The sequence below is a fragment of the Myotis brandtii genome, unplaced genomic scaffold (genome assembly GCF_000412655.1).
Source record: "Myotis brandtii unplaced genomic scaffold, ASM41265v1 scaffold61, whole genome shotgun sequence".
NCBI classification, from domain to species: domain Eukaryota; kingdom Metazoa; phylum Chordata; class Mammalia; order Chiroptera; family Vespertilionidae; genus Myotis; species Myotis brandtii.
The window spans coordinates 3,443,789-3,469,774 of NW_005370318.1; the positions used below are offsets into that span (position 1 = coordinate 3,443,789).

The window sequence follows — 25,986 nt, forward strand, 5'->3', positions numbered from 1 at the left end:
GGGTGAGCCGGAGGTCCAGGTAATGCAATGTTCTCAGGTTTTAGGCATATTAACTCACTGCATTCTCAGCAGGTGTTGTTACTACCTCTCCCTCATTTAGTTGGGCACAGAGAGGTGAAGTAACTTGTCCAAGGTCACACAGCTATTATGAGGCAGGATCAGCATTTGAACCCAGGCAATCTGGTTCCAGAGACTGTGTACCCATGGGAAGACCCATGGGCAGCCCTTCAAGTTTTCAGGGAGGGAAAGAGAGGCTCCTTGTCCCAGTGAGCACAGAGGGTTTAGGGAGGAAGGGGGAGAGGCAAGCTCACCTTCCTCCAGTCCATGATGTCCTTCAGCCTCCGGAATAGGAAGATGCCCTTCCCCTGGGACCGGGCTACCTGGGGTGGGGGTGGATGCAGAAAGGTCAGCATTCCGCTCTTTGTGGTTCCCTGTGTACCCCTATGCCGGGGCCCTGCCCAGCGTTTCTGTCTCCATCTCCCTCATGGGCCTCCTGCTATCCCCAGAGGAACGGCCCAGCCCAGCCCTGAAGGAAATGGAACAGAGAAGGTGCTACGCCTGGAAGGAGGGAGAAGCAGAGGGGAAAGGGAGAGGCCAGCTTAGCTCACAAAGGCATCAACTGCATGAATAATACAAAAGAGCAGATGATTAAAAACCCATTTCCAACAGTCCTGGGAACATATCATCCAATTCTTTTTTTGGAAATCAATTTGCCTTCCTAATTAGGTTTTCCTTCGGCGAATACTGAAATCAGTCTGCCTTCGCCGAATGCCAGCATGGATAATTCATAGCTTCACAGAGTCAAGGGGCTGGGAGGATCTGTAAGTCAGCACCAGAGGCATTACTTCCTCCTGTGACATCCTCTACCGTGGTCACCTGCCTGGCCTTGCACCTCCACAGGGCCGGGGAGCTCACTCCCCCTACATCGCAACACAGCCCATTTGTTGCAGAGTAGCTCTATTAGGCAGTCATCCACAAGGTATACAGTAGGTGTCTACTGTGTGCTGGGCATTATGCTCTAGCAATAACCTCGTGAAGTTTTCACAGCCTAACGTGTTTTGAGCTAAATTTTGCCTGCCTGGCTCTGGTCTCTAGGACGAATCTGATTCCTGGGTCCTTTAGTTATCTTCAGCTGCTGCGCAGGTCCCCCCATGTCATTTTTCCCTCCAGCATAAAGGCCTTTATGCTGGAGGAAAAAACTCTCATTTCTCTCTGTTCTCCTCTGAGCACGGCCCCGCTGGCCACTGTGGGGCTCTCCGTACAATGCAGGGGCAGGCAGAGCTGTCAGGCACGGCTGTACAGGTGGCCCCCTGCAAGAAGGGCTCCCAGTCATGGGGGCAGTGGGAGCTGAAACCCAGCCTCCTCTGTCTGCTGTGCTGTGCACCCTGGTTCAGGGTTGTGTGTGCCCAGAAGACGGGGTGTCCAAAAGACCGCGGAGCACTATGGTGGCTCAGGGGCGGCAACATGCACAGCTGTTTTGGAAAGCAACTAATCATCAGTGTGCTTCAAGGGCTCCCAGGAGTTCATGGCCACACAAAAGATTTACAATCACTTCACAGAAGAGGATAATCCAATGTAAACAACGAAGAGCACTCAACTCTTCAGTCTTCAGAACCTTGCAAATGACAACTGCAGGATGGCACCACTACACACTCCCCGAGTGACTGAACCGGAAGACAGGCAATGTCAGGTGCTGGTGAGGATGTGGGGGAACCGGAACTCTCACATGTGCTGAGAGGCGTATAGGTGGTTTGGAAACTCTTGGGCAGCATCCACGAAAGCTGAACACAGGCACCCCTGTGGCCTACGCATGCACATGGGCACCCCTGGGCACGTGCAGGAATGTCCATGCAGCACAATTCATAATGGCTCCAACCTCAAAACTCCCAAGTAGACGGATGTTTACTTAATAGAACAGTAAACAACAATGGTAAATCATAATTTACATTTAACCACATCAGTCCGGATGAATATCATGAACATGATGCTGAGGGAGAGAAACCAGACACAGTGTAGCCATACTATGTGATTCCAACTATATAAAGTACAAAAGCAGGCAAACAAATCCATGGTCAGAGTGGCCTGGGGGTTGGTGAGTGGAGAGGGTCTGAGGGGAGCTGTTGGGGGCTGTTAATGCTCTGTGTAGGGTCTGGGTACTGGTTATTCAAACGTGTTCACTTTGTGAAGATTTATCAAGCTACATCTGTATAAGGTGGACATGTTCTGTTGTATTAAACTTCAGTTTAAAAGGTGGGTTTTTTTTAAGGTTCATAACTTCTGATGTAGGAACCTTGCCTCCACTGTTGGCTGCCTTCCCCTTCCTCTTCTTCCTGGCTGGCAAACCCACCTCTCACCTTGGAGCTGGAACAGATACCTGTTTTCCCAGCCTCCCTTGCAGCTAGTAGAAACCATGTTTTGGCCAGTGAGACCTAAGGAGACATCTGGTTGGAGCTTTGGGGCTTCTGAGAAAGATTTTCCTCCTTGTTAAAAACATTGGGGTTGATGGCTGCGTGGCTCAGTGGTTGAGCATTGACCTGTGAACCAGGAGGTCACGGTTCAATTCCTGGCCAGGGCATATGCCTGGGTCACAGGCTCGATCCCCAGTGTGGGGCGTGCAGGAGGCAGCCAATTAATGATTCTCTCATCATTGATGTTTCTCTCTCTCTCTCCCTCTCCCTTCCTCTCTGAAATCAATAAAAATATTTTTTAAAAACACATTGGGGTTGACAAGGGAGGGGAAACAGAGGAAGAGGAGGAGAAAAGAGAGAGAGAGGAGGGGGAAAGAAATGTGTTTGGAGGGAGATGGGGAGGGAGGGAACAGAGAGGAAGAGAGAGAAAGAAATGCTTGGCTTCTTTCCTTCTTTCTTCAAATATTACAGTCTAAGGCAGCGGTTCTCAACCTGTGGGTCGCGACCACTTTGGGAGTCGAACGACCCTTTCACAGGGGTCGCCTAAGACCATCGGAAAACACATATATAATTACATATTTTTTTGTGATTAATCACTATGCTTTAATTATGTTCAATTTGTAACAATGAAAATACATCCTGCATATCAGATATTTACATTATGATTCATAACAGTAGCAAAATTACAGTTATGAAGTAGCAACGAAAATAATTTTATGGTTGGGGGTCACCACAACATGAGGAACTGTATTAAAGGGTCACGGCATTAGGAAGGTTGAGAACCACTGGTCTAAGGAGATGATGCCTGCTACTGCAGCAGCCATCTCACACTGATGAGATGACAAGTCTGATGACACAAAGCCAACACACTGAGGATGCAGAGTGAACAAAGAGAAGGAACCTGGGCTTTTAATGGCATTGTTGAGCACACCCCCAAACCTGGAATTTTCTAGTTTAGCTTTCTTGCTATCTGAGATAATGAAATGGTGTTATTGTTTAAAGAATTGTTAGTAACTAACCTCCTAAGGGGTAATCCTAAAGAGTGGAAAATAAATTGGCTACATGGTGATATATCTGGGTAGTTAAGACTGGAAATCATCTTAACTCCAGCAGACTGCTATCCGCCCCCCACCCCAAAAAAAACAACCAAAAAACCCACAACAATATTTCCAGCCCCCTGTGTTTTTCCAGAGCCTTGCTACCCCCACCCGCCATCAAGAGGTAAAGTCAATGTCCTCTCCCCTTGAATCTGGGCAAGCCTTTAGGACTGTCTCAATTAATTGAGTATGGCAGAAGCAACGTTGTGTGGCTTCCAACGCTGGGACATAAAGGCAATACAGCATCCACACAGCTTGGTCTTTGGGGATGGCCACCTGGGAACCCAGGCACCATGCTGTGAGGAAGCTCAGGTCGCATGGAGAGGCCCACATGGAGGGCAACAGAGCATTTCAGGCCTCAAGCCTGGCTGAGCTCCCACCTTGCCAGTCCTCAGGGGACCTGCCCTGTAGGTATCGGAGCAGCCATGAGCCTTTGCTGTCGAGCGCTGCCCAAACTGGAGGCTCATGAGCTAAATAAGACACAATGTTGTTTCAAGCCACTGCGTTTGGGGCTGCAGCAGTAGAACCAGACACTAACTTTAGGGAAACAGTTCATAACAACGGTCAGACCAGCAGCTATTACACCTCAGATGTTTCCTCTGTGCCGGGATTTACACACGTTACCTCCTTAAAGCTTTAAAAGAAAAACCTACTAGTATATGTAGCATCTTATCATCCCCATTTTGCAGTCAAGAAACCAAGGAACAGAGAGGCCAAACACTCTATTCAAGTGACAGATGCAGGGTAGTTAAATCTGTACTTCACAAGGCCGGCGCTCAGGCACCTCCTGCAAAAGGCCAGGAGTACACAGCGAACATGGTGCGACTTCGGGCAGTATCGCTCTTACTTGATAATTTGGGAGGAAAGTATTTTTATAAAAAGGCATGTTATTGATTTGAAAACAATATATGGATTATTAGAATGAACCATACTTTGATTTTGCACCACGTGTGGCCACTCACAGCCCTCCACCCCCTGCTGCCCTCTGCCTGGCCCGTGGGGGCCATTCACCATGTGACAATCACTGTGTGGCATGTATCTGGTGCTGCAGGTGTGGCCGGTGGTCTCCCCGGCAACCACTCCCTTTTCCCCCTGCCGACAGAGCCCCATTTGGATCGCCTCCTCATGGTGGCCCTTCCCTCCGGGGAGGTCTGAGCCCTCACGGTGGTCCTACGCCCCTGCCGTTGGTTCAGACATGGGCCAGCAGGATGCCGGAGGGAGTCTGCTGCATGGACTTCTGGGAAGTGTGTCCTTTTCAAAAGGGACACGAGGCTAGAGTGTTCCTTCACTACTGTGGCGGGTGAAGGTGTGAGGAGGTGAAGCTAGAGCTGCGGCAGCCATGCTGTGGCTGAGAGGAGCAGCCAGCCACTGGGATGGGGATTGAGGGCGATGTCAAGCTGCTCGGCTAACCATCCTGGAGTCAACCTATCATCATAACATTGAAAAGCCTCACAGACTTTTAAATTCCAAACCCAAGGGTGTGGAATATTCCCTGAGCGTGACAGCCAAGCTCTGTCCCACACCGAGTCTACTGAATCATAGTCGTATTGGCATATCTGCGATGCTGCTCTCAAAAGAAGTCACAGTTAGTATTGCACATCGCACTATCATTGTTGCAGGTATCTCAAACATTGTTTATGCTCATGATGACTCTGAGATTATGGTAACTACTGGGCCTGCTGTTAGACTCTCTTTAATTGTTCATGAAAAGCACATATATTACTACAGCATAAAGAATATTCTCATAGTTTGTGTGGTGGCCGTCAGAATGCACTCGCAGGCCTCTGCCTGCAGGAGAGTGACCGATGGAGAGCCCCGGCGGCGGCGGAAGTCCACCCTGTGCTTGCCAGGCCTCACTCAGGTTCCAGGCAACCCCTGAGGACTGTCGGGTCCCGAAGGCTGGCCCCTCCTGGGAGACAGGGGCCTCCCCTCAACCTTGTGGAACTTCCCTTAGGCTGCGGCAGGCTGGGAGCCCCCCCACAGCCTTCCTCCCTCACTGGGGTCTGACAGCTCTCTGAGCCTCCCCCCACTTCCCCTCCCTTTTCACAGGCAGAACTCCGGCATGTTGAATCTTGTCTTGGCATCTGTTTCTCAGAGGACCCAGACTAGCAGTCTGATAACTGTTTTCAATATAGTTGCTTTCTTTTATAATCAAATATCCTCTGTTGATGCTTTCAGAAACACTACCCTGTGCCGGGGTCCAGACATTGCACCAGATGCTGGAGGCCCAAGGCATGAGAACAGTCCAGAACCCCTGCCCTCTTATTTCAGCTGCTGTTAGCTGGGTCCTCTGTTATTTGATGCCCAAAGCATCCCGACTCTTAGGAGATATCAGTGAAAAAGCGTGACAAGGTCTGGTTCATAAAACAGAAGATACAATGTGGTTCTTCCTGTCCTGCAGTTTGGAAAGAGGCCCCAAAGCTGAGAACAGCCCAGGTGGCCCAGACTCATGGCCTTGAATGAAGTGCCAACCAGCGCTGCAGCCACAGAGGGGCTGACAGACAGGCCTGGGCCCTGACAGCCCAGCACCTGCCTCCCAGCCACACCAGGGAGGCTGGAGGAGCAAGGTGGTCCCCACCGTCTGGGTCTTGCCAACCCAGAGGGCCTGCGAGGTGGCAGGGGAGAATGCTCCGATGGAAATAAAGTTTGGATGCGTGCACTTTAACTTTAGACCGGACTTTTAAATCCCAAATCCAGGGGTTTGTTCTTACATTCCCCGAGAGTGACAGCCAAGCTCTGTCCCACACCGAGTACTGAATCAGACTCCGTGGGGGTACGGTGCTTTACTAAGCTCTCCAGAAAATTCCCATTCACTCTCAAGTCTGAGCTGAACAGTCTCATGACTCAAAGTGTCGTTCAGGGACCAGCAGCAATGGCAAACTCATTAATTCCATTTTACTGATGAGGAAATGGACTGAGAGGGGTTGAGCGACTGCTCAGGGTCATAGAGCTCATAGGTGGCAGATACAGGGTTAGAACCCAGGCTAGTCTGACCAGAAGCACCCACTCTCCACACCTTACACCCGAGACAGGGTGCCTCAGCTACTCAGGAGGGAGAGCAAGTGGGCGCGCGCACTCGCAAACACACACACACACACACACACACACACACACACACACACACACACACACACACACACACACACACACACACACACACACACACACACACACCCAAGATCCCTCCTCTTAATTACAGCGGTAAAGGCCGTGGGCTGGGAAAAGGAATCAACTTAATACGCAAGTGCTCGTTCCCAATTAGCACAAACTACCATCTGTCGGAGAGGATAATGCCTGCTGGAGCTGGATCCGCAGGTGGTTGCAGTGTTCATCTGCCTAAGCCCTTGTGCTCAGCTTCACGCCCTCCTCCCTCTGCCTCTCAGGCAGGGAGGCCAGCCTTCCTGAAGACCCCGCCGGGGAGAGGGTCAGGAGCCTGGGCAGATCCCGGCTCAGTCTTCGCTCGCTGAGCATTTGTGAAAAGCTTGAATAAGTAGGTCTAGGCTCCTCACCTTCACAGTGGGGCTGGTCGGACCTCCTCCCAAGGACCAGGAGACCTGGGCGGTGCAAGAACGCACTTCCCGTACCCCGCCTCCGTTTTCCTTTACGTCAGGAAGAGAGGCAGGGATCTGAGCTCCAGCAAGGCCCTGGACCCCCTGCCCTGGCGCCCTGAGGACCACGTGTTCCCCTGCCAAACACTTATTGAGCACCTACGGTGTACTGGCATTCCTAGCTGCTGGGTCCACACGCTGCAGAGAGGAGGAGATGAAGTTGGCCTTCAGGGGAGGCAGGCGGTGCATCTAAGGCTGAATCACCAGGCAGGGTTCTGTCCCGAGGTGCGCCCTGAAGGATCCCTGCTCTGCTGCCTGGGACACCCCTCCCCCCAGTCCTTGGCACTGGGCACTCACAGGCTTCATGATCCAGGTGATTCCTGGGTTTTTACGAAACTCCTCCACAAACAGGTGGTACTCGCATGGCATCTCAAAGGTTTTGGGGAAGAAGTCGCACTTGGCTGCCTCCAGCTTTCCTGCCTCGCGCTCCAGCTGTTTCCGGAACCGCTTCAGGTTCTTCACCATGTAGTTCTTGCGGGTCAGCTGAGCAGGGGGATGGGTGGGCAGGCCCTTAGCCCCACTCCGCCTCCAACCCTGCCCATCCCAACTGTCCCCACCCCTCCATTGTCTGGCCCACACAGTAACAGTAACTTTGACTGACGAAGCGTAACCTTAGCCTGAGCTTCTGTCAGTCTCCCCACTTTACAGGCGAGTAAGCGGAGGCTCAGAAAGGTTTCGTCAGTTGCCCAGAGCTATGCAGCTAACAGGCAGCACAGCCAGGCTTTGATCCAGGTCTGTCTAACTCCGAAGTTCCTGCTTCTAACCGCTAAGCTGTACAAACCTTTTAAATTTTCCCACCGCTGGCTTCTCCATCTTTGTGGTCTGGTCACTCCTGGACCTCCCTCCTGTCTCTAGACTCCAAACTGTTCAACTTGTCTCTACCCTGAGATCACCATACGCGCTCAAGCATCCTGCTCCTTTGGTCCTTGCACCCCAATCCAACCTGACCCTCACATCTCTACTGAAACGTCACCCAGCCCGTGACCTCCAACCCCACCCCAAGACGGCCTGCTCCTCAGGTCTTAGATCCTTACTCCCTCTCACTAGTTAGCTCGTTGTATATCTAGTGCACATATTGCCCACCTGGCAAGCACCCCGAAGTCCCTGACACCTTTCACTATGGTCCTTGTAACCCCAGACTAGCTCTTGCTCATTGCTACAACCAGCGACAGGCCTTGACTGACTCAGTCCCCTCAGCCGACCCAGCTCACCTCGTAGTGGTTTCGGAAGTGACTGATCCGCACGTGTTCATCCATATAGGTGTGGTCGAAGTTCTCCCGGAGCCAGCTGACGTCACACCAGTAGAAATCCCACTCCCCTTCGCTGGGAGTGGGGTGGGACAAAGGTCATGACCTGAGGACCTCAGCACTGCTGGGAGTCTGGGGCCCAGGGAGCTACAGCTAAGGGGTCAGTAGCAGTGTGTCTATTAGGAATCTCAAGGAGGTGGCTGTGGGCCGCTGCTGACCACACCCTGCTTTGTTAGTTAGGCTAGAATGACAACCAGAGAAACATTCCTACCCAAATCCAGGCTGGTGGTTTCCAGTGAGCCCAGATATTACTTCCTGGCACATATTGGCCAGACTGCTATTCTATAATTATCCCCACTATAATTATCCATGTCAGACAGGCACACCCTCCAGATCACAGCCCCCACCACTCCCTATGGCCTATGACAACCGGCCAACCTCACCCGATCATGTTACCTGCCTGGGTCTTGGTAGCATCCTGGGGGTGCCACCCACACGCTCACATTACCGAGCAGTGGAATTAGGTAACATTTGCAAGGCCCTTTGAGTTCAAAAGGCCCTCTTCTTACTCAATCCTCAGAGCAGCAGCTCTGGAAGAGACTAGGATCACAGCTGGAGCCCTAGGACAAGGCGGGGCTTGCTCACCCAGGACATAGCATCAGGATTCACACCCAGGCCTGCCTGACTCCAAATTCCGACCTTATTCTTCACCACCAGGACAGGGAGAGGGACAGAAACCAGACTAATCTATGAAATCTGATACCAGAGCTGGGGTGGAGGCGCTTGAAAAAGATGTGAAATAAAATAATACCTCCATGATTACTTCTAAATATTTAAGTAAAAAATTAGATATGACTGAAGTCCCATGTATCATCTTTCCTGCCCCAAAGGAAGCTACTAGCCTGAATATGGTGTGTATCATTTCTATGAATGTTTTTAAAGCTTTACTATGTACATATGTGTGTATTCATCTACAGCACATGACATTGTTTGGCATGTTTTTAAACTTTCTAATAGCTAATACTTATTGCTTACCATGTGCTTGACACTGTTCTAAACACTTTACAAATATTAACCCTCATAGAAATCCTAAGTGTTAGGTTCTATTATTAAGCCCATTTTACAGATGAGAAAACTGAGGCAGAAAGATATGAAGGAACTCACCCAAGTTCATACAGCCAATAAGTTGCAGAGCTTCTGAGAACAAGCTCTGTGGTTAGAACCACTCCTGACTATTTCCTTTTACAACTTGCTTTTCCACCAACTTTTCATTGACCCTCATAGCAATCCTAAGTGTTAGGTTCTATTATTAAGCCCATTTTACAGATGAGAAAACTGAGGCAGAAAGATATGAAGGAACTCACCCAAGTTCATACAGCCAATAAGTTGCAGAGCTTCTGAGAACAAGCTCTGTGGTTAGAACCACTCCTGACTATTTCCTTTTACAACTTGCTTTTCCACCAACTTTTTGTTTTGGATGAATGAATAAATAATGGATGAATGAATAAATAATGCATTATTCATTCATTCATCCAACACATATGTGTTGAGGTTATCTTTGTGTTAGAGATGATGTTGCGTGCATCATTGGGTATAAGACATAGGAGGAACCAAAACTACTGGCCAGGTGGTGCATATGATACCACAGTGAATATTAACAATAAACAAAGAAACAAAAAAAAATAACTCTACAATGAGGAATTGTGAAATATGCCAAGAGCAATCCAGTAGGAGGCCACGAGGCAGGGTAGCTGAGGGACCTATGTTGGGTGGAGGCCACCATGTGGAAGCGATAATTTGACTGAGGTCTTAACAGTAAAGAGGAGGGAAGGGCAGGAAACGAGGCCCTGAGGTTGGAAAGAACAGGTTCAAGCATGTGAAAGGCCAGAGTAGAGGGACAGAGGTCACGGATGATGCTGAAGAGGAGGGCAGGGCCCAATTAAGCAGTGCTTTGTAGGCCATGGTGCAGATTTGGGGTTCTTTTCTAATTCTAAAAGTTCATTCACCTGTACCTCATCTTCATGATCATCACAGTCACCCACAAAGACATTAAGCTGCTCAACAAGGGCAGCCGAGATTCAGGTTCCTTCTACCTTCCCATTCCGCCATCCTTCACATGTTGTCCTCACGCTCATCACCCAAGGGTCACAAGACGTTGTGGCAGTTCTAGGCATCACGTCATCTTTCTTGGTGGGAAGCAAGGGAAGAGACAGCTCTGGCCACATCTATTCCAAATACCTGACAGGCTGATGGTCTGAACTGAGACCTCATTCTATCTGGAGATACTCGACCTCAGTTTAGGTCCAAAAGGGTGAGGCCTCACATCCATAGAGCCATGTCTGGTGTGAGGGCCCTGGCCTCTGGCCCTTCCCGATTTGAGGACCCTGAGGCAATTTAGGATCAGTCATGAAGCAACCTGCTTCATGGACTCCCACACCATCAGCACCAGACAAACCCTCAAACCACGGAGCAAGGCTGAGGAGGGGCAGTGGACAGCCTGAGCCCACAGAGCAAAACAGGAGAGAGCCCCTTCCTGTACAACACATTCATGTGCCAGTCACCTCACCTTCCTCGAATTCATCCCAAGGCCCGCCCCCATCCTCCGTTACACCAGGCAGTGGGAATCATGGATTCGTCCTTTGGCTCATTTGTTCCTTCATTCACTGCGAGGCTGCTAAAATAGGGCAGAGATGAGCCTGGGACTCTGCAGACAGACTGAGTACAAATCCTAGCACAAGCCCATATAAGCAGAGTGACCTCAAACATGACATTTTTTACTCTTTTGTGTCCAGTTTTCTCATCACAAGCAGAGTGACCTCAAACATGACATTGACATTTTTTACTCTTTTGTGTCCAGTTTTCTCATCAGTAACATGGGGATAATAATAGCACCTACCTAGAAGGTTTGCTGGATAATTCAAAGAGGTTGTGCATGTAAAGTGCTGAACTATTGTTATGCAACAGATATTTATGGAGCACTGTGACAGGATAGCTGGTTGTCCTCCCCTTTTTCTATAGTAGTAGGATCCCAACATTTACCATTCTACATTTTCCAGATTCCCTTGCAGCTAGGTGTGGCCACATGGCTAAGGTTCAGCCAGTGAAATGGGACTTCTGGGTTGTGTCCTTAAGGGCAGGGCATGTCTTTTCTTGCCTCCTTCTGACCTACGGCTCTTGGAATGTGGATGTAAGGCTGGAGCTCCACCTGAGACCATGGAGGAAAAGGGCCTCATTCAAGGGATGGCGGAGTGGAAAGCCAGAAGCATATGGACCCCACATTTCCACACCATCTCTGAACATCCTACCTCTGGACTTCAGTGGGAGAGGTAAGTAAACTTCCAGTGTGTCAAAGCCTCTTTTACTTTGGGTCTCTGCTACATGCATCCAAACCCTAACCCTAGAAACTAATATTAGCACCTACTATGTGCCAGGCATTGTAAGCGTATTCATCTCAGTATCCTCAGGGCTCAGGATAGAAGAAAAAAATGTAGGCTTAAGTCACTTGTTAAGTAACTTGTTCAAGGTCACAGAAGTAGTAAGTGGCCAGGGGAGAGTAGCCCTTGACCGGGACCTGTCATCACTAGATTCCCGCCAGCAGGTCTGTGATGGCTGCGCTCCTTGTTTTACAGAGAGCCACAGGACACTGCTGGAACATGGCATATTTAAGGGCAGGGCATGTCTTGTCTTGCCGATTTACGGCTCTTGGAATGTGGATGTAAGGCTGGAGCCCCATGACATGGAGCTGTGGCATAACCGAGCTGGGTTTGAAGCCCACTTATGTACTCTGTGACCTTAAGCAACTGGCTTAATCAGATGTTTCTGGATGCTTATAAGGCTTAAATAAGACAAAGATAGCACCAATAATGTGCCTGACCCATGTGGGTGCTAAATAAATGTTGGCCCCTGTCACAGACGAATTGGGATGAGTCCCAATAGCCACCCAGAGGAACTGGGAGAAAAACAAAGGGCGACAAGGACCCATGAGACAAGGGAAGGAGGGATGAGGTTGGGGTGGGGGAATCTTACTCCTTTACTTCCACCCATCCTGGCCTGTGGCGAAGGACATCCATAAGAGTATTCATAAGAGTGGTCTTGAACCGGATTGATGCTCTCTGCTCTCTGAAAGACAAGGCAACAGGACCCTTGCTGAGGATCAACTATTTCTCTAGGATGGTCCAGGGATAGGGAGGAAAAAAAGGGGAAGGAAGAAAGGCCAAGGTGCATACCTGGAAATGCCAAAAAGTGGAATGACTGGATTTCAGAATTTAGCATATAACATGCAACACTTAAAATAATCAAATTGAACATTATAGCATCTTTGAATCATTGAAAAATAATAGCAACCATTTTATTCAGTGCCTACACTGTGCTGTGTGTAACCCTTATAACTAATGATAAGTATTTGCAAATCCCCTGTTCTGGCGCTCATCCTGAAAGATGGAGCAGATGTGCTTTTCCCTATTCCTTCTATAAGTTCAACTAAAACCCCAGGACACTAGATAAAAACAAACAAACAGAAGAAGGCTGTGTAAGATGAATAGAAGAAGGTAGACCAGCTAGGGACTTTAGGACCCACAGGACAGCAGGGTGGTGAATTTTCTGCGTGGTTTATTTTTGTTTTGCTTTATTTTGCCTCCTAGATCCCAGAGGTAAAAACAAAATGTTTAAGCTGACAAATACCAAGTGTTCATAAGAATGTGGAGAAATGGTAATTACCCTACAGCGCTGATGGGAGTGTAAATTGGATGAACCTTTGGAGAGCAATTTGGCATATTAAAGCCATCAAATACCATTTCATACACATTAGACTGGCAAAAATCTCCAAGTCCAAGTTCTGGCAACAATGCACTAAAATGGAAATTCCTTCCCTGCTGGTCGAAGGCACTTTGGAGAACCACGAGGCAGTATTTAGTACAGCTAACCATGCACTTACCCTGCACCCAGCATTCCATCTTAGCTCTATACCCTAGATAGACACCTTACATATGTTCTAAGCAATATATGTACAAGGGTGTTCCTTAGTAATTGTTAGTATTTTGTATGGAACTAACCTGCAGCATATACTGTTGGTGGTCCGCCCTTATCCCTTGGACACTCACATTCCTGAGCATGACAGTCAGAGGGCTTTCCACTTCCAGCACCTGTAGCTCTTTGCTGCAGGGCTTTTCCTGGCTCTCCAGAGTCTGCTCTGCTAGTTCTTGGAGCAGAACTGAAGTACCAGGGAGTTAACTGCCCTCCCCCAATAGCATATAACCAATGATGGCTGGAGTTGATGGATAAGTCCTCCAGCTCGCTCATCATTTAGTTGGGTGACGTCTGCAGTGTGTTCTATGCTATCTCCTAGGAGTCCCAGTGGGATTGAGCCCTACTTACCCACAGCAATAACCTGTCAATAATGTACCTTTTACTGGTTTCCTTCCTTTAGCTGACTCACTTCCCTGCCAGTGCTTACTGAAATCACCTTCCAGATAAACGACTTGTCCTCGAATCCTTGGCTCAGGGTTGCGTCTGGAGGAAACCAATACTAAGACACAACCTATATGCCTTTTAACAGGAAGTAGATAAATAACTTGTGGTAAACAATGGGACATATGGAGTAGTTAAATGTATCAGACCTACATGCACAAATATGATAAATACTGAAAATATGATTTTGGGGTTACAAAAGCAGGGTGTGTGATATTCACAGTATAATGCCACTATGTAACTTATATTCTTAGCCACTCATGCAGCTAGGGTGTCCATGTCACACAGTTCTGGTCAATAAATTAAATATATAAGGCTGGTAAGGAGGGTGGGTTCCTAGGAAGCTTTGTGGGTTTGTTTTTTTTTAATGTTTTGATGTGTGTGTGTGAGAGAGAGAAAGAGAATGGGGGGGCGGAGGTATTGTGTCTTCCCTCCCCACTTCTTCCCATCTTGATCATGACATGAAGGCTGGAGCTGTAGCAGCCACTTGGTATCCATAAGGAAAAGATCAAGACAATCACAGAGACACTAGCTCTGACATTGTTGAACTACTGCACCAGCCCTCCAGATTTTATGTTATGTGAAAAAAAATACAATATTTTAAAGCTGCTATTAGTTGAGTTTCCTGTTATTTGTAGCTAAACACATTTCTAATTGATATCTGCCCTAATAAAATATGTGGGTGGATCCTGTTAACTGAAGTGCTCTTTGTTTTGTGGGGGTAGGAGTGGGTGTATAAATTTAGGGCCAGGATCTAGAACAGAGCTGAATCGCTCTGCATAAGAAAGTGAGAGATTTGAAATTGATGGGATAGAGTTAGTATGGAGAGAAAGAAGCAAAGATGGCTGCTGCATGAGAGAAGACGACACGATGGTGGTATAGCCAGGAGGGACTTGAGAGAGAACAAAAATATATAATGAAATAAAGAATAGAAATATCTAAAATATTTGCCATGGTGTGTACAAAGTAAACTACCTCTTCTAACTCCCCACACAAATCTTCAGCAAAGTCTACATTGCTCACTCCTGCTTTGTGCAAATGGATTCTGTTTAGGAAGTCTAAAGAGGTGCTGAGTTCTGCACCAGGTTACTGATGCAGAGTGAAGCAGAAGATCAGGGTGGAGTTGACATTTGAGTTATCAAGTCAACTTCTCATGGTTGTTAAAGGAGGAGGGAAGGCGTAGTTACATATAACATGGGACCTGGAGTCCAACAAACTCTGCTACTAACTAATCCTATGGTCTTGAGCAAGTTACATAACCTCTCTAAGCTTCAGTTTCCCCATCTATAAAGTGGTCATAATAATAGTATTTACTTCAAAGATTGTGGTAAGGATTCAATGAGATAATTCAGGTGAAGTGACTAGCCCAGGGCCTACCACATGGTAAATGCTCAATAACTGTTTATGTTTATTATTATTATTATCATCATCATTATGCTTATTGAAGTTAAGAAGGAGGAGGGGGAAGGAAGGAAGGAAATTATTTCTGTGTTTATTAAATTGGGTTGGACCACTCACCGTTCTTTTCCCTTTGACAATCCGTAGCCCTTGTAGTTTTGATTCTGCAATGAGAAAGGAAAAGTGATACAACTAGTTTTGCATGTCCACCTTGCCTTCCCAGTTCCACTTACTGCAAATATTTACATCCTCAAACCATCAGATTCAACACTGTCCAGATCCTGAGACAGTAAGGTCATCCTAGCCGAGTTCTCATTGATCACCATGTGGCCAGCAACTTGGTCCTTGGAATGAATCCCCAAGCACCCAAGGTCCACCTCACTGTAGACTTTCTCCACAGGCATGACCAGTAGAGTGAATACCTAGTTTTCAATGGTCCAAAGGTCCATCCTGAACCCAAGTTTTGAGGGCTGAGCTCAGCCATCTCTGTGAGAAGACCTTCTACTACTCCAACCTTGAATGTTTGATTAGATCCATGATTCAGGAGGGGGCTGGGTCAAAGACTCAGAGAAAAGTTAATTTCTTCCACCCAAAATAGACCTTTCAAATTCTCAAAGGGTGGTGGGTATTATTCTGCTTCTACCATACAGCTTGGCCCACAGCCCTGGTATGACTGATGGCAGATATGAGAAAAGAAATCAGAACTGGTCTTGTGCAGGATCACCTCTGCAGCTTGGACAGACTTGTCATCTGCATTAGTTTATTACTATACTAGAGGCCCGGTGCACAAAAATTTGTGCGCTGGCATGGGGTGGGGGGTGTTCCTCAGCCCGACCTGTGCCCTCTCACAGTCTGGGACCCCTCGGGAGATAACCACCTGCTGGCTTAGGCCCGCTCCCCGGATGGCAGATGGCAGGCCCGATCCCGTGGTGCCTGCCCTGCCTCCGCCGGTCGCAGATGGCACACCCGGATCCCATGCTGGGTCGCCGACGGCAGGCCCGGATGGCGGCGGGGCGGGCGGTGGATTGCACTGTCCAGACCCGCCTGCAGTATGCAAATTTAACGGCCATCTTTGTTGGGTTAATTTGCATACTCTTCTGATTGGCTGATGGGCGGAGCAAAGGTATGTTCAATTAGCATCTTTGTCTTTTATTAGTGTAGATGACAAATAACCACAAACTTAATGGCTTAAAACAGTGCAAATTAATATCTCATAATTTATATGGGCCAAGAGTCTGGGCACGGCTTAGCTGGATCCTCTGCTCAGGTATCACAAAGCCACAATGAAAATGATGGCCTGGGTTATGGTTCTCATCCAGGACTTGAGGTCCTCTTCCAAACTGTTTGGCAGAATTCAGTTACTTGGGGTTGTGGGACTGAGGTCCCTGTTTACTTGCTAGCCATTGGCTGGGAACTGCTCTCAGCTCCGGACCTAGAGAGTGCTGGTCCCCAGAGGCAGTTCACAACAGGAATGCTTGCTTTCTTCCAGGCCAATAGGAGCATGTCCTCTGACTTCCAACCCTTGTCCCTTCAAGTTAGTCACAATGGAGTCTCATATAACCTATTGTAATTATGATAGTAACTATCCCATCAAATTGACAGGCTCTACCAACACTTAAGGGGAGGGAATTACAAAAGGTGTGTACGCTGAGGGCAGGAATCTTGGGGGGGGGGCATCTAGAATTCTGCCTACCACACAATTCCACCCCTCAAAGAGCTTGTTGGAGGAGGTTAATGGGAGGCTGCTCTACAAAATTGGCAGAAATAAGCTTATTCACAGAAGTAAGTAAAATCTTATCCCATTCATCCATTCAAGCCCCTCCAACTACCCAGAACTAGTCGAGTGTCCTAGTCTTTTTTGATTACATTTTTTATACTCTCTCATGTTTTCAATTCCATTTTCCATATGTTTGCCTAGCTGCTCCAGTCTTTGGTTGAAAAACTTTTCGTTTCCTCACTGAATTGCATTGGCACTTCTGTCAAAATTCCATTGACTACAGATGTGGGTCAATCTCTAGTCTCTATTTTGTTCTATTTATTGATTTGTCTATCTGAATGTCACTACCACACTGTCTTAATTACTGTTGCTTTCTAGTAAATCTGAAATCAGGTGGCATGTCCTCCAAACTTTTTTTTTTCAAGATTTCTGTAATTTGGGGGTCATATAAATCAGCTTGCTAATTTCTAAAAAAAAATAGTATGTTGAGATTTTTTAAAAATCTTCACCCAAGGATATTTTCTCATTGCTTTTAGAGTAGAAGGGAGGGGGGAAAGAGAGAAAGAAAGAGAGAGAGAGAGAAACATCAATGTGAGAGAGACACATCGATTGGTTGCCTCCCAAATGTGCCCTGAGGTGAGGAATGAACCTGCAACTCAGGTAGGTGTCCTTGATCGAGAATCAAACCCTCAACCCGAAGGGTTCTAACCACTGAGCCAGGGCTAGTAGTTGGGATTTGATTGGAACTGCATTAAATCCAAAGATTGTTTTGGGAAGAAATGACATCATAAAGTATTGAGTTTTCCAATTCATGAATATGGTCAGTCTCTCCATTAATTTAAGTCTTCATTAATTTCTTTCCACAATGTTTTCTAGCTTTCAGTGTATGTCTTGAACATTTTGAATTTTTCATAGGTATTTGATTTTGTGATGCTAATGTAAAGATGTTATATTCTATGGCAAAGGAAATTAAGGTTGCAGATGGAATGAAGGTTGCTAACCAACTGACTTTAAAATATTGATTATACTGGATTATTTGGAATTACCTGGGGAGGTCCAATGTAATTACTCATTTTTAGTTTTGAAAGGGAATTAAGGAAAGGAGTTGCCATTCATGAAAGGTGGAACATGGGATAAGAAGAAGCAGGTTGGGGTAGGACGTACTAGATTCTAGAGTAACTCATTTCATTTCTTTGGGTCTCTCTTTTCTCACTTCAAATGGGGGAGATGGCCTATGCACTCCTAGAGATCAGGACTTCACCTTGTGTCCCCATTGGCCAGCACTGTGTTCCACTGGATGGATGGATGGATGGATGGATGGATGGAAGGATGAGTGGGTTATGAATGGATGAATGGGCAGGCAAGCGGGAGATGGGGCGAACAAATCTCTAAGAGCTTTTCCAAGTCAGGAAATCCGAAATTCTGAGCTTCCCCCCAGTCACAGAAATCGCTGAGCACAGTTCGAGTCCTACAGTTTTGTAAATTTCCCGCCAGCCAGTCTGGTTCGGTGGACTTGCGCAGAGGCTCCGATGGCGCGCGGCATGCCGGGACTTGTGGTCTTTTCTCTGAATTTATAATTTTTGCTCACTCCATCGGAATCCTTCCGCGAGGATCCTACATTTTTAATCCCTCCCTCCCTCTCTTTAGGGACGATGAAAGCACCAGGGTCCTGCTGCACTCCTACCTTCGGTCGTGACATGACGCGATTCCTCAGGGCCCGATTCAAACCGCCACCTCACCGGGCAGGAGCCTTTGCGTCCTGTTGCCAAGGCGACGGAGGGGGGGGTGCGCCCGGATCCGCCGCTCTGATTGGATGAGCCAAGAGCACTCCTTCTGGAGCGGTCGGCCGATCCGAGAGGCAGGAAGTCATTGCACGCCCCGGTGGCCCAGACCCCTCCACTCCCGCAAAGTTTTTCTCCCAGCCCCACGCCTCCGAAGCCGTAGGACACTCCCGGCCAGAGACTGCCGCGGGCATTCACGGCCCAGAGCCTCTTCCAGCTGAACTCCGCTTGACCCGAGAGCGCTGAGTCTGAAAAGTTGTCAGCTTTTGGAAAATGCAATGGTTCTGTTTCCTTACTCCGGCCCCCACTAAGTCCCCTGGTCAGTTAGTTGATCAGTTGATAACGCTGCCAGTCACTTCTGCTCTCTCCGGTCACTCTGTAATTCTTGAGCACCGACTCCATGCCAGCACTCACCTCAACGCCTGCAGTAGCCACCTACCTGACCGGTCTGCTAGTGACCTCTGTTGCCCTATCCATTCCAGTTTCATTCTCTGCACTCTTTCAAACACAAATCCGACCTTCGTTCTCCCCTGCATATAACCTGAAGTGGCAACTTATTGATCAATGCACTCTGTACTGGCTCCCTGTCCTTCCCCTCCCTCCCCTCCCCACTACCCGGGGATCTATACACCAATCATAGCTGATTAGGAACTATTTTTAAAAATTTTGTTATTTTTGTATAGCAACAAAAATATGTTAGGTAGGAATATGTGTAACAAAATGTATGCAAGATATTTCATTAAACAACAAATTCTTATTAAGCATCTACTCTATGTTATCTCCCATTCTTGACTCTGAGGATACAGCAGTGAACAAAATCAACTAGCATCTGCCCTTGTGGAGTTTGTATTCTCATAGAGAAAATTGCAAAGCATTGAAGGACATTAAAGAAGGCCTGAATAAACGGAGGGATATACCATGTACATGGATGGGAAGATTCAATATCAACATAAAAATGTGTATTTTCCCAAATCCAATCAGGAATTTTGAGAGCTCTTGTCAAACCAAAATAACAAAGTGTATGTGTTGAGGCAGAAGACATTTCCCTGCCTATCAGCCCCAGTATAATGCAGGGAGAGGCAAATATCAAGGGAATACAATGGGGATTCTAGAAACAGACTGTGTGTGTGTGTGTGTGTGTGTGTGTGTGTGTGTGTGTGTGTGTTAACTTGATGTACAATAGAGGTGGTATCATAAATTAGTGGGGAAAGGATGGAGGACTCAGCAAATGGCACCAAGGAACTGACTTTCCTAGGAATGAAAAATAAATGCCTAATTCAAGTGGATTAAATAATAAATATGGCAAACAAATATTTCAGATTATTAGAAATATGTATATGCACATATATAACATTTTATTATCTCAGGGTGGAGAAGGAGTTCTTAGATAAGCAATAATACAGGGTGTCCCAAAAATGTATATATACTTTGATTAATTATTAATTCCAATGGGTTAAATCTGAAAAGAAAAAACATCAATTGAGCTATCAGCTGTTACATATGTATACATTTTTTGGGACACCCTGTAAAGCACAACTCATAAAAGACAAAATTGATCTATGACTCTCTTGAAATTTAAATTGCCATTTAACAGAAGACATTGTAAATTCAATTAAAAGACAAGCTATAGCCTTGGCCAGGGTGGCTCAGTTGGTTGGGTTTCATCGGGTTCACCAAAAGGTTGCCAGGTTTGATTCTGGGTCAGGGCACATGCCCAGGTTGCAGGCTCGATCCCCCTGATGTTTCCAAGCAATAATACAGGGTGTCCCAAAAATGTATACTTTGATTGATTATTAATTCCAATGGGTTAAATCTGAAAAGAAAAAACATCAATTGAGCTATCAGCTGTTACGTGTGTATACATTTTTTGGGACACCCTCTAAAGCACAACTCATAAAAGACAAAATTGATCTATGACTCTATTGAAACTTGAATTGCCATATAACAGAAGACATTGTAAATTCAAGTAAAAGACAAGCTATAGCCTTGGCCAGTGTGGCTCAGTTGGTTGGGTTTCATCAGGTTCACCAAAAGGTTGCCAGGTTTGATTCTGGGTCAGGGCACATGCCCAGGTTGCAGGCTCGATCCCCCTGATGTTTCCCTCTCTCCCTCTCCCTTTCTTTCTCTAAAAATTAATTAAAAACCTTTAAAAAATAAAATACAAGCTGTAGACTAGGAGAAAGTATCTGCAACATATGTAACATAGGACTAGTACTCAAAGAACTCCTACAGACCATTAAGAAAAATTCCCCCCAACCTGCAAAAGAAAAGAAAAATGGGTAAAAGATATGAATAAAGAAGTTTCAGCAGAATAAATTTAAATAGCTAATAAGCAAATTGAGATATGTAAATATAAACAATTATAAGATGTGATTTTATGACCAGCTATATAAAAATAAAAACACATAGGCTCGATCCCCCTGATGTTTCCCTCTCTCCTTCTCCCTTTCTCTCTCTCTCTAAAAATCAATGAAAAACCTTTAAAAAATAAAATACAAGCTACATACTAGGAGAAAATATCTGCAACATATGTAACAAAGGACTAGTACTCAAAGAACTCCTACGGAGCTATGGGGGGAAAAAAGAGGAACAACTGTAATTTTTTGCCACAAAAGTGCAGGTTGACAACCTTTTCTAAAGAAATTCGCACACTTGTCCATACGTCATATGTATAAAGATGTTCTTTGCAACATTCCTTATCATAGTGGAAAATTAATAGAAGCTAAATGTCCATGCCACAAAAGTGCAAGTTGACAACTTTTTCTAAAGAAATTCTCACACTTGTGCATAGGTCATATGTATAAAGATATTCTTTATCATAGTGGAAAATTAATAGAAGCTAAATGTCCATTACTAGGGTGATGGATGAATAAAATGGGGTATATTCTAATAACAAAATATTACATAGTGATAAAAACGAAAGATTCAGGTTATATCAATAAAAAAATACCCTCTAGACCTATTTTTTAAAATATATTTTATTGATTTTGTTCTAATAACAAAATATTACATAGTGATAAAAGTGAAAGATTCGGGTTATATCAATAAGAAAATATCCTCCAGACCTATTTTTGAGTGAATAAGAGAAGGTTGTAGAATGATAAATATTTTAAAGGTTGCAACTTGTATTCATTATAAACACATATAAAAGCATATTCTATATATTTATGGGTATATAGGTATTAAAAAAATTAAAACGTGGACTGATAAACTACGCACCAAATTCACAATAGTGGCTGCCTCTGGGAAAGAGGAGAGAGGAAAGGGAACGTCAACTACTTCAAGTTTACTTGCAATGTTTTGTTTTATTGAAACAACACACTTGAAGAAAATAGGTCAAATTATTCTTATCTGGATTTGTTTTTGTTTTTTCCAAACGAAAAACACACAAGCCATAGTAATGACAGAAAATCAGTACTACCATAGAGGAAGTTCAGGATGCTTTGGTTACACATAACAGTGGGGTCTAACTGACTCTAACTGGGGTCAGCAAGGCCTGCTGGGGGAAATGGGAGTTAGTCTGGTGAAGGGGGTGGAAGAGCATTCCAGGCAGAGGGACTAGCCTGTGCAAAATCAGAAGTCACAGGAGTGAAGCCTGTTTGAGGAAGGAAAAGCAGATCAATGGCCAGGAAAGAGTGGAGAAGAGGGGGGAGATGAAGATGCTAAACCTGTGTGTGTTCGTCTCCTTTTCTACAGATGTGGAAACAGAGCCGTAACAAGCGGCATAGATCCCAGGCCTCCCAACTCCCTGTCAGTTGCTCCATGATAATTATACTGCTGTGCCAGTGTCTCCAGCAGGCGCTTTAAATGTGTCCTCTCATTTCATCTCATTACAGACCTAGAGGGATTTTTCCCTTCCCATTTTACAGGTGAGGAAACAGGCCCATAGAAATTAAGAACTTTGCTCAAGCTCACAGTGACATAAGCCAGATTCCGAAAGGCCTTGTGTGCTATGCTAAGCAGGTTGGACTTTTTCCTAGGGGTATTAGTGAGTGTATTAGGTTCCTACTGCTGCTGTAATTACCACAGACAACGTGACTTAAAACAATATAAATGTATTAGTTTACAGTGTTGAGGTCAGAAGTCTGAAATGCGCCTCTCTAAACTAAAATTAATGTGGCGGCAGGGCTGCGTTCCTTCTGAAGGCTTTGGAGAGAATCGGTTTCCTTGCTTTTCCACCTGCATTTCTTGGCTCATGGCCCCCTTCCATCTTCAAAGCCAGCAATCATACCATTCGTCTGCTCCTGTCATCACATACCCTCTGACTCTTATTCCCCTGCCTCCCCCTTTCAGTTAAAGGGCCCTTGCAACTACATTGGGCCCACCCACATAGTCCGGGGTAATCTTTCCATCCCATGGTCGGCTGATTAGCAACCTCAATTCCGTCTGCAGCCTTAATTCTCCCTTCCCATGTAACATAACACAGTCATAGTTTCTAGGAATTAGAACATGGACATCTTTGGGGATCCATTATTTTTCCTACCATCATGTGCCACTGAAGGGTTCTTAGTAAGAAAATGATAAGATGAGGCCTGCATTTCAGTATCTTTTTGTTACTGGCTTTATAAAACAGTCACTTCATGACTTATTGACAGCAAATTGGGCTTTGCAACAACTTAACACTTTCAACAGATAAACAGTTAATAGTTATTAAATGTGTTCAATCTAATAAGTATACCTGGGTGTTTGTTTGTTTTTCCAGATCCTTTAACCCAACAGAGAGTTCTTTTGTACAGGTGACTTGATTATTTTCCCAACAACCAAGTAGGAGTTCAAAAGACTGTTATAATTTCGCCTTTATGGATGAGGAAACAGACCCGGGGGGATTGGGTTGCCTGCCCAGGTTCACGGAGCTGCTAAGGCCAGGGCCATGGTGAGGGACTAGTCTTCAGGCCCATTTAGCAGCAGTTCTTTATATCATCCATGGGTAGGGCATTCTGGGAACTCAAGTCAGATATCAGCACATCTTAGGTGCAATTTTTCACCTATAATCCGGCATCCGGTAAGTACTGGTTGAATGAATGAATAACCCTGCTTTCACTTCTGTGGCACAGGTGGTGATTTTCAAGGCGGGAAAACCATCATCTCTTGCCTGAGCGGACACAGTAACCTCCTGCCTGGCCTCACTGCTTTGCTCTCTAATCCACACTCCAGAGAGGAGCCAAAGTGATGGACTTAAGATGTAAACTAGGTGACATGGCTTCCCCAGTTACATCTTCCCATTGGCTTTCCATCATACCGAAAAGAAAACCCTAAACCCTCAATTATGGCCACACATGATCCTGCACACTCCCCCCTTCTCTCCTCTCAGCCTAATTCTCACCACCTCCCTCTGGCTTCCTCCCCTCCAGTTCCACCGGCTCTTTCCAAAGGCCAACCTTTTCCCACCTCAGAGCCTTTGCCCATGCTGTTCTTTTTAAAAACATTTTTAAATTGATTTCAGAAAGGAAGGGAGAGAGAAAGAAACAATAATGATGAGAGAAAATAATTGATGGGCTGCATCCTGCACTCCCTCCCCCACTGGTGATTGAGGCCACAACCTGGCATGTGCCCTGACTGGGAATCCACCGTGACCTCCTGGTTCAAAGGTCAATGCTCAACCACTGAGCCATGCTGGCTGTCCCTTCCCCCACTCCCCCATGCTGTTTTTTCCTGCTGGAAATCTCTCTACTCTCCCCCCCCCCACACACACACACACCTCTTTCTAATTTTTAAATAGCTGGGTCCTTCTATGTCAGGTCTCAACTTTAATGTCACCTGTTTAGAGAGGTTCTTTTTCTCTTTTGTTTCCTTCATAGAAAATTGTGACCATTTGTAAAAGCTTTATTTGTCTCCTTGCTTATTTTGCTCGGACACCCTCCTAGACCTGAGGTGTCCAGTCTGTAGTTAGCAGACAGATATGGCTGTGAAGCATCTGACATGTGCCTTGTTTGAATTGGGATGTGCTCGAAGTGTAAAATACACGCTGAATTTTAAAGACTTCCTACCATAAAAAGATGTAAAATGTGTCATTAATAATTTTAAAATACTGACTACATGTTAAAATAATAATACTTGGGCTATACTGGGTTAAAACATCATTAACAACCTCTTTCTTCCTACATTTTTAATGTGGCTGCTAAAACATTTTAAGTTACACATGTGACTCATGTTCTATTTCTATTGGGCAGCGCTATTCTAGACTGTTAGCCAATGCAGATAGGAACTGCTTCCCTTTTCTACCTGTGTGTTCCCAGTACCTACCATGTAGTAGGTACTCGGTGAGTATTTGTTGAATAATTTGGTTTTTATGAGAACGCTGGGCTCAGAGAACACCGAGACAGGCAGCCCCAGGTATGCTGTGAATTTGAGGAATAAAGAAACACAAAAGCAAAGGTTTTCTTTTTCTCCAGTCATCGCATTTCCAACAGGTTCTGTCAGTCCTCTGTCCTTATCTGTACTGACATTCCTGGCATAGTCACCTACTACTATAGATGGGGGAGGACAGCTGGCTCCGCTGCTTCTATTTCAGTCGCACAGAAGGTGTCTGGTCTCCATCACTTTATATTCTCCAGCTTTGGTCCTAGTCGCAGAAGGGCTCCCCTCAGCACACTGAGGCACACAGGTAGGGCAGCTGGGACTCCCAGGGGACTTGCCCAGGGTCACCCAGCAGGTCAGTGGGGAATAGGGCCTGGAACCTTGGTCTCCAGAGTCACTTTCCAGGACTCTTGCCTCCAACTACATCCTGTTGCCGTCTCCTTTACTCCGAGGGACCAGGTGGCTGCAACCCTTCCCTCCCCTCCCTTCACCTCTCACTTCTCGGGGGCGGGGCCCAGGGACAGATGTGCCGGGTCTCAGCAGAACTGACCCAAATGGCACCATCCACATAGAGGTCAAAGTAGTTGGGATGAAGAGATGGGAGGGTCAATGGGAGGATGAATGAATGGATGGGAGGATGAATCAGTGAATGAATGAGCCGAAGGACGGGAGAACAGATGGTTGTGAGCGGGGCAGGAGGAGGGCTGGCTGTTAGGATGCCTGCCTGGGGAGTGTGGCGGGACAGGGGGCTACAGTTGGAAGGAATCGCCCACTTCTCTCGTCTCAACCAGAACCGAAGAACACAGGACCCCTAGCAATCCAAGTCCAGCCCCATCACTTTTCTGCTAGAAACCCAAGGCCCAAGGAGCAACGTGCTGTGCCCCAGGGCCCGCTGGGAAGTCGGGGCAGAGGGGAGCGGGAGCTGGGTCTCCAAGCCCCTGGTGCGGGCTCCTCCGCCCCCACCGGC

At 46.4% G+C, this 25,986-nt stretch overlaps 1 protein-coding gene across 1 annotated transcript in view; it reads right to left on the reverse strand.

Moving 5' to 3' along the window:
* TTLL9 (tubulin tyrosine ligase-like family member 9) overlaps nt 1–18,686 on the reverse strand; it is a 38,359-nt gene extending 19,673 nt beyond the window's left edge. Inside the window, exons 1-6 of the mRNA XM_014550696.1 lie at nt 18,626–18,686; nt 15,345–15,388; nt 12,387–12,479; nt 8,325–8,436; nt 7,411–7,596; nt 312–380 (exon numbers count right to left, since the gene is read on the reverse strand). Coding sequence (XP_014406182.1) covers nt 312–380; nt 7,411–7,596; nt 8,325–8,436; nt 12,387–12,479; nt 15,345–15,388; nt 18,626–18,640 — 519 coding nt within the window. The 5' untranslated portion in view covers nt 18,641–18,686. The remainder of the gene's footprint in view (nt 1–311; nt 381–7,410; nt 7,597–8,324; nt 8,437–12,386; nt 12,480–15,344; nt 15,389–18,625) is intronic.
* Between the last annotated feature and the right edge of the window lie 7,300 nt (nt 18,687–25,986).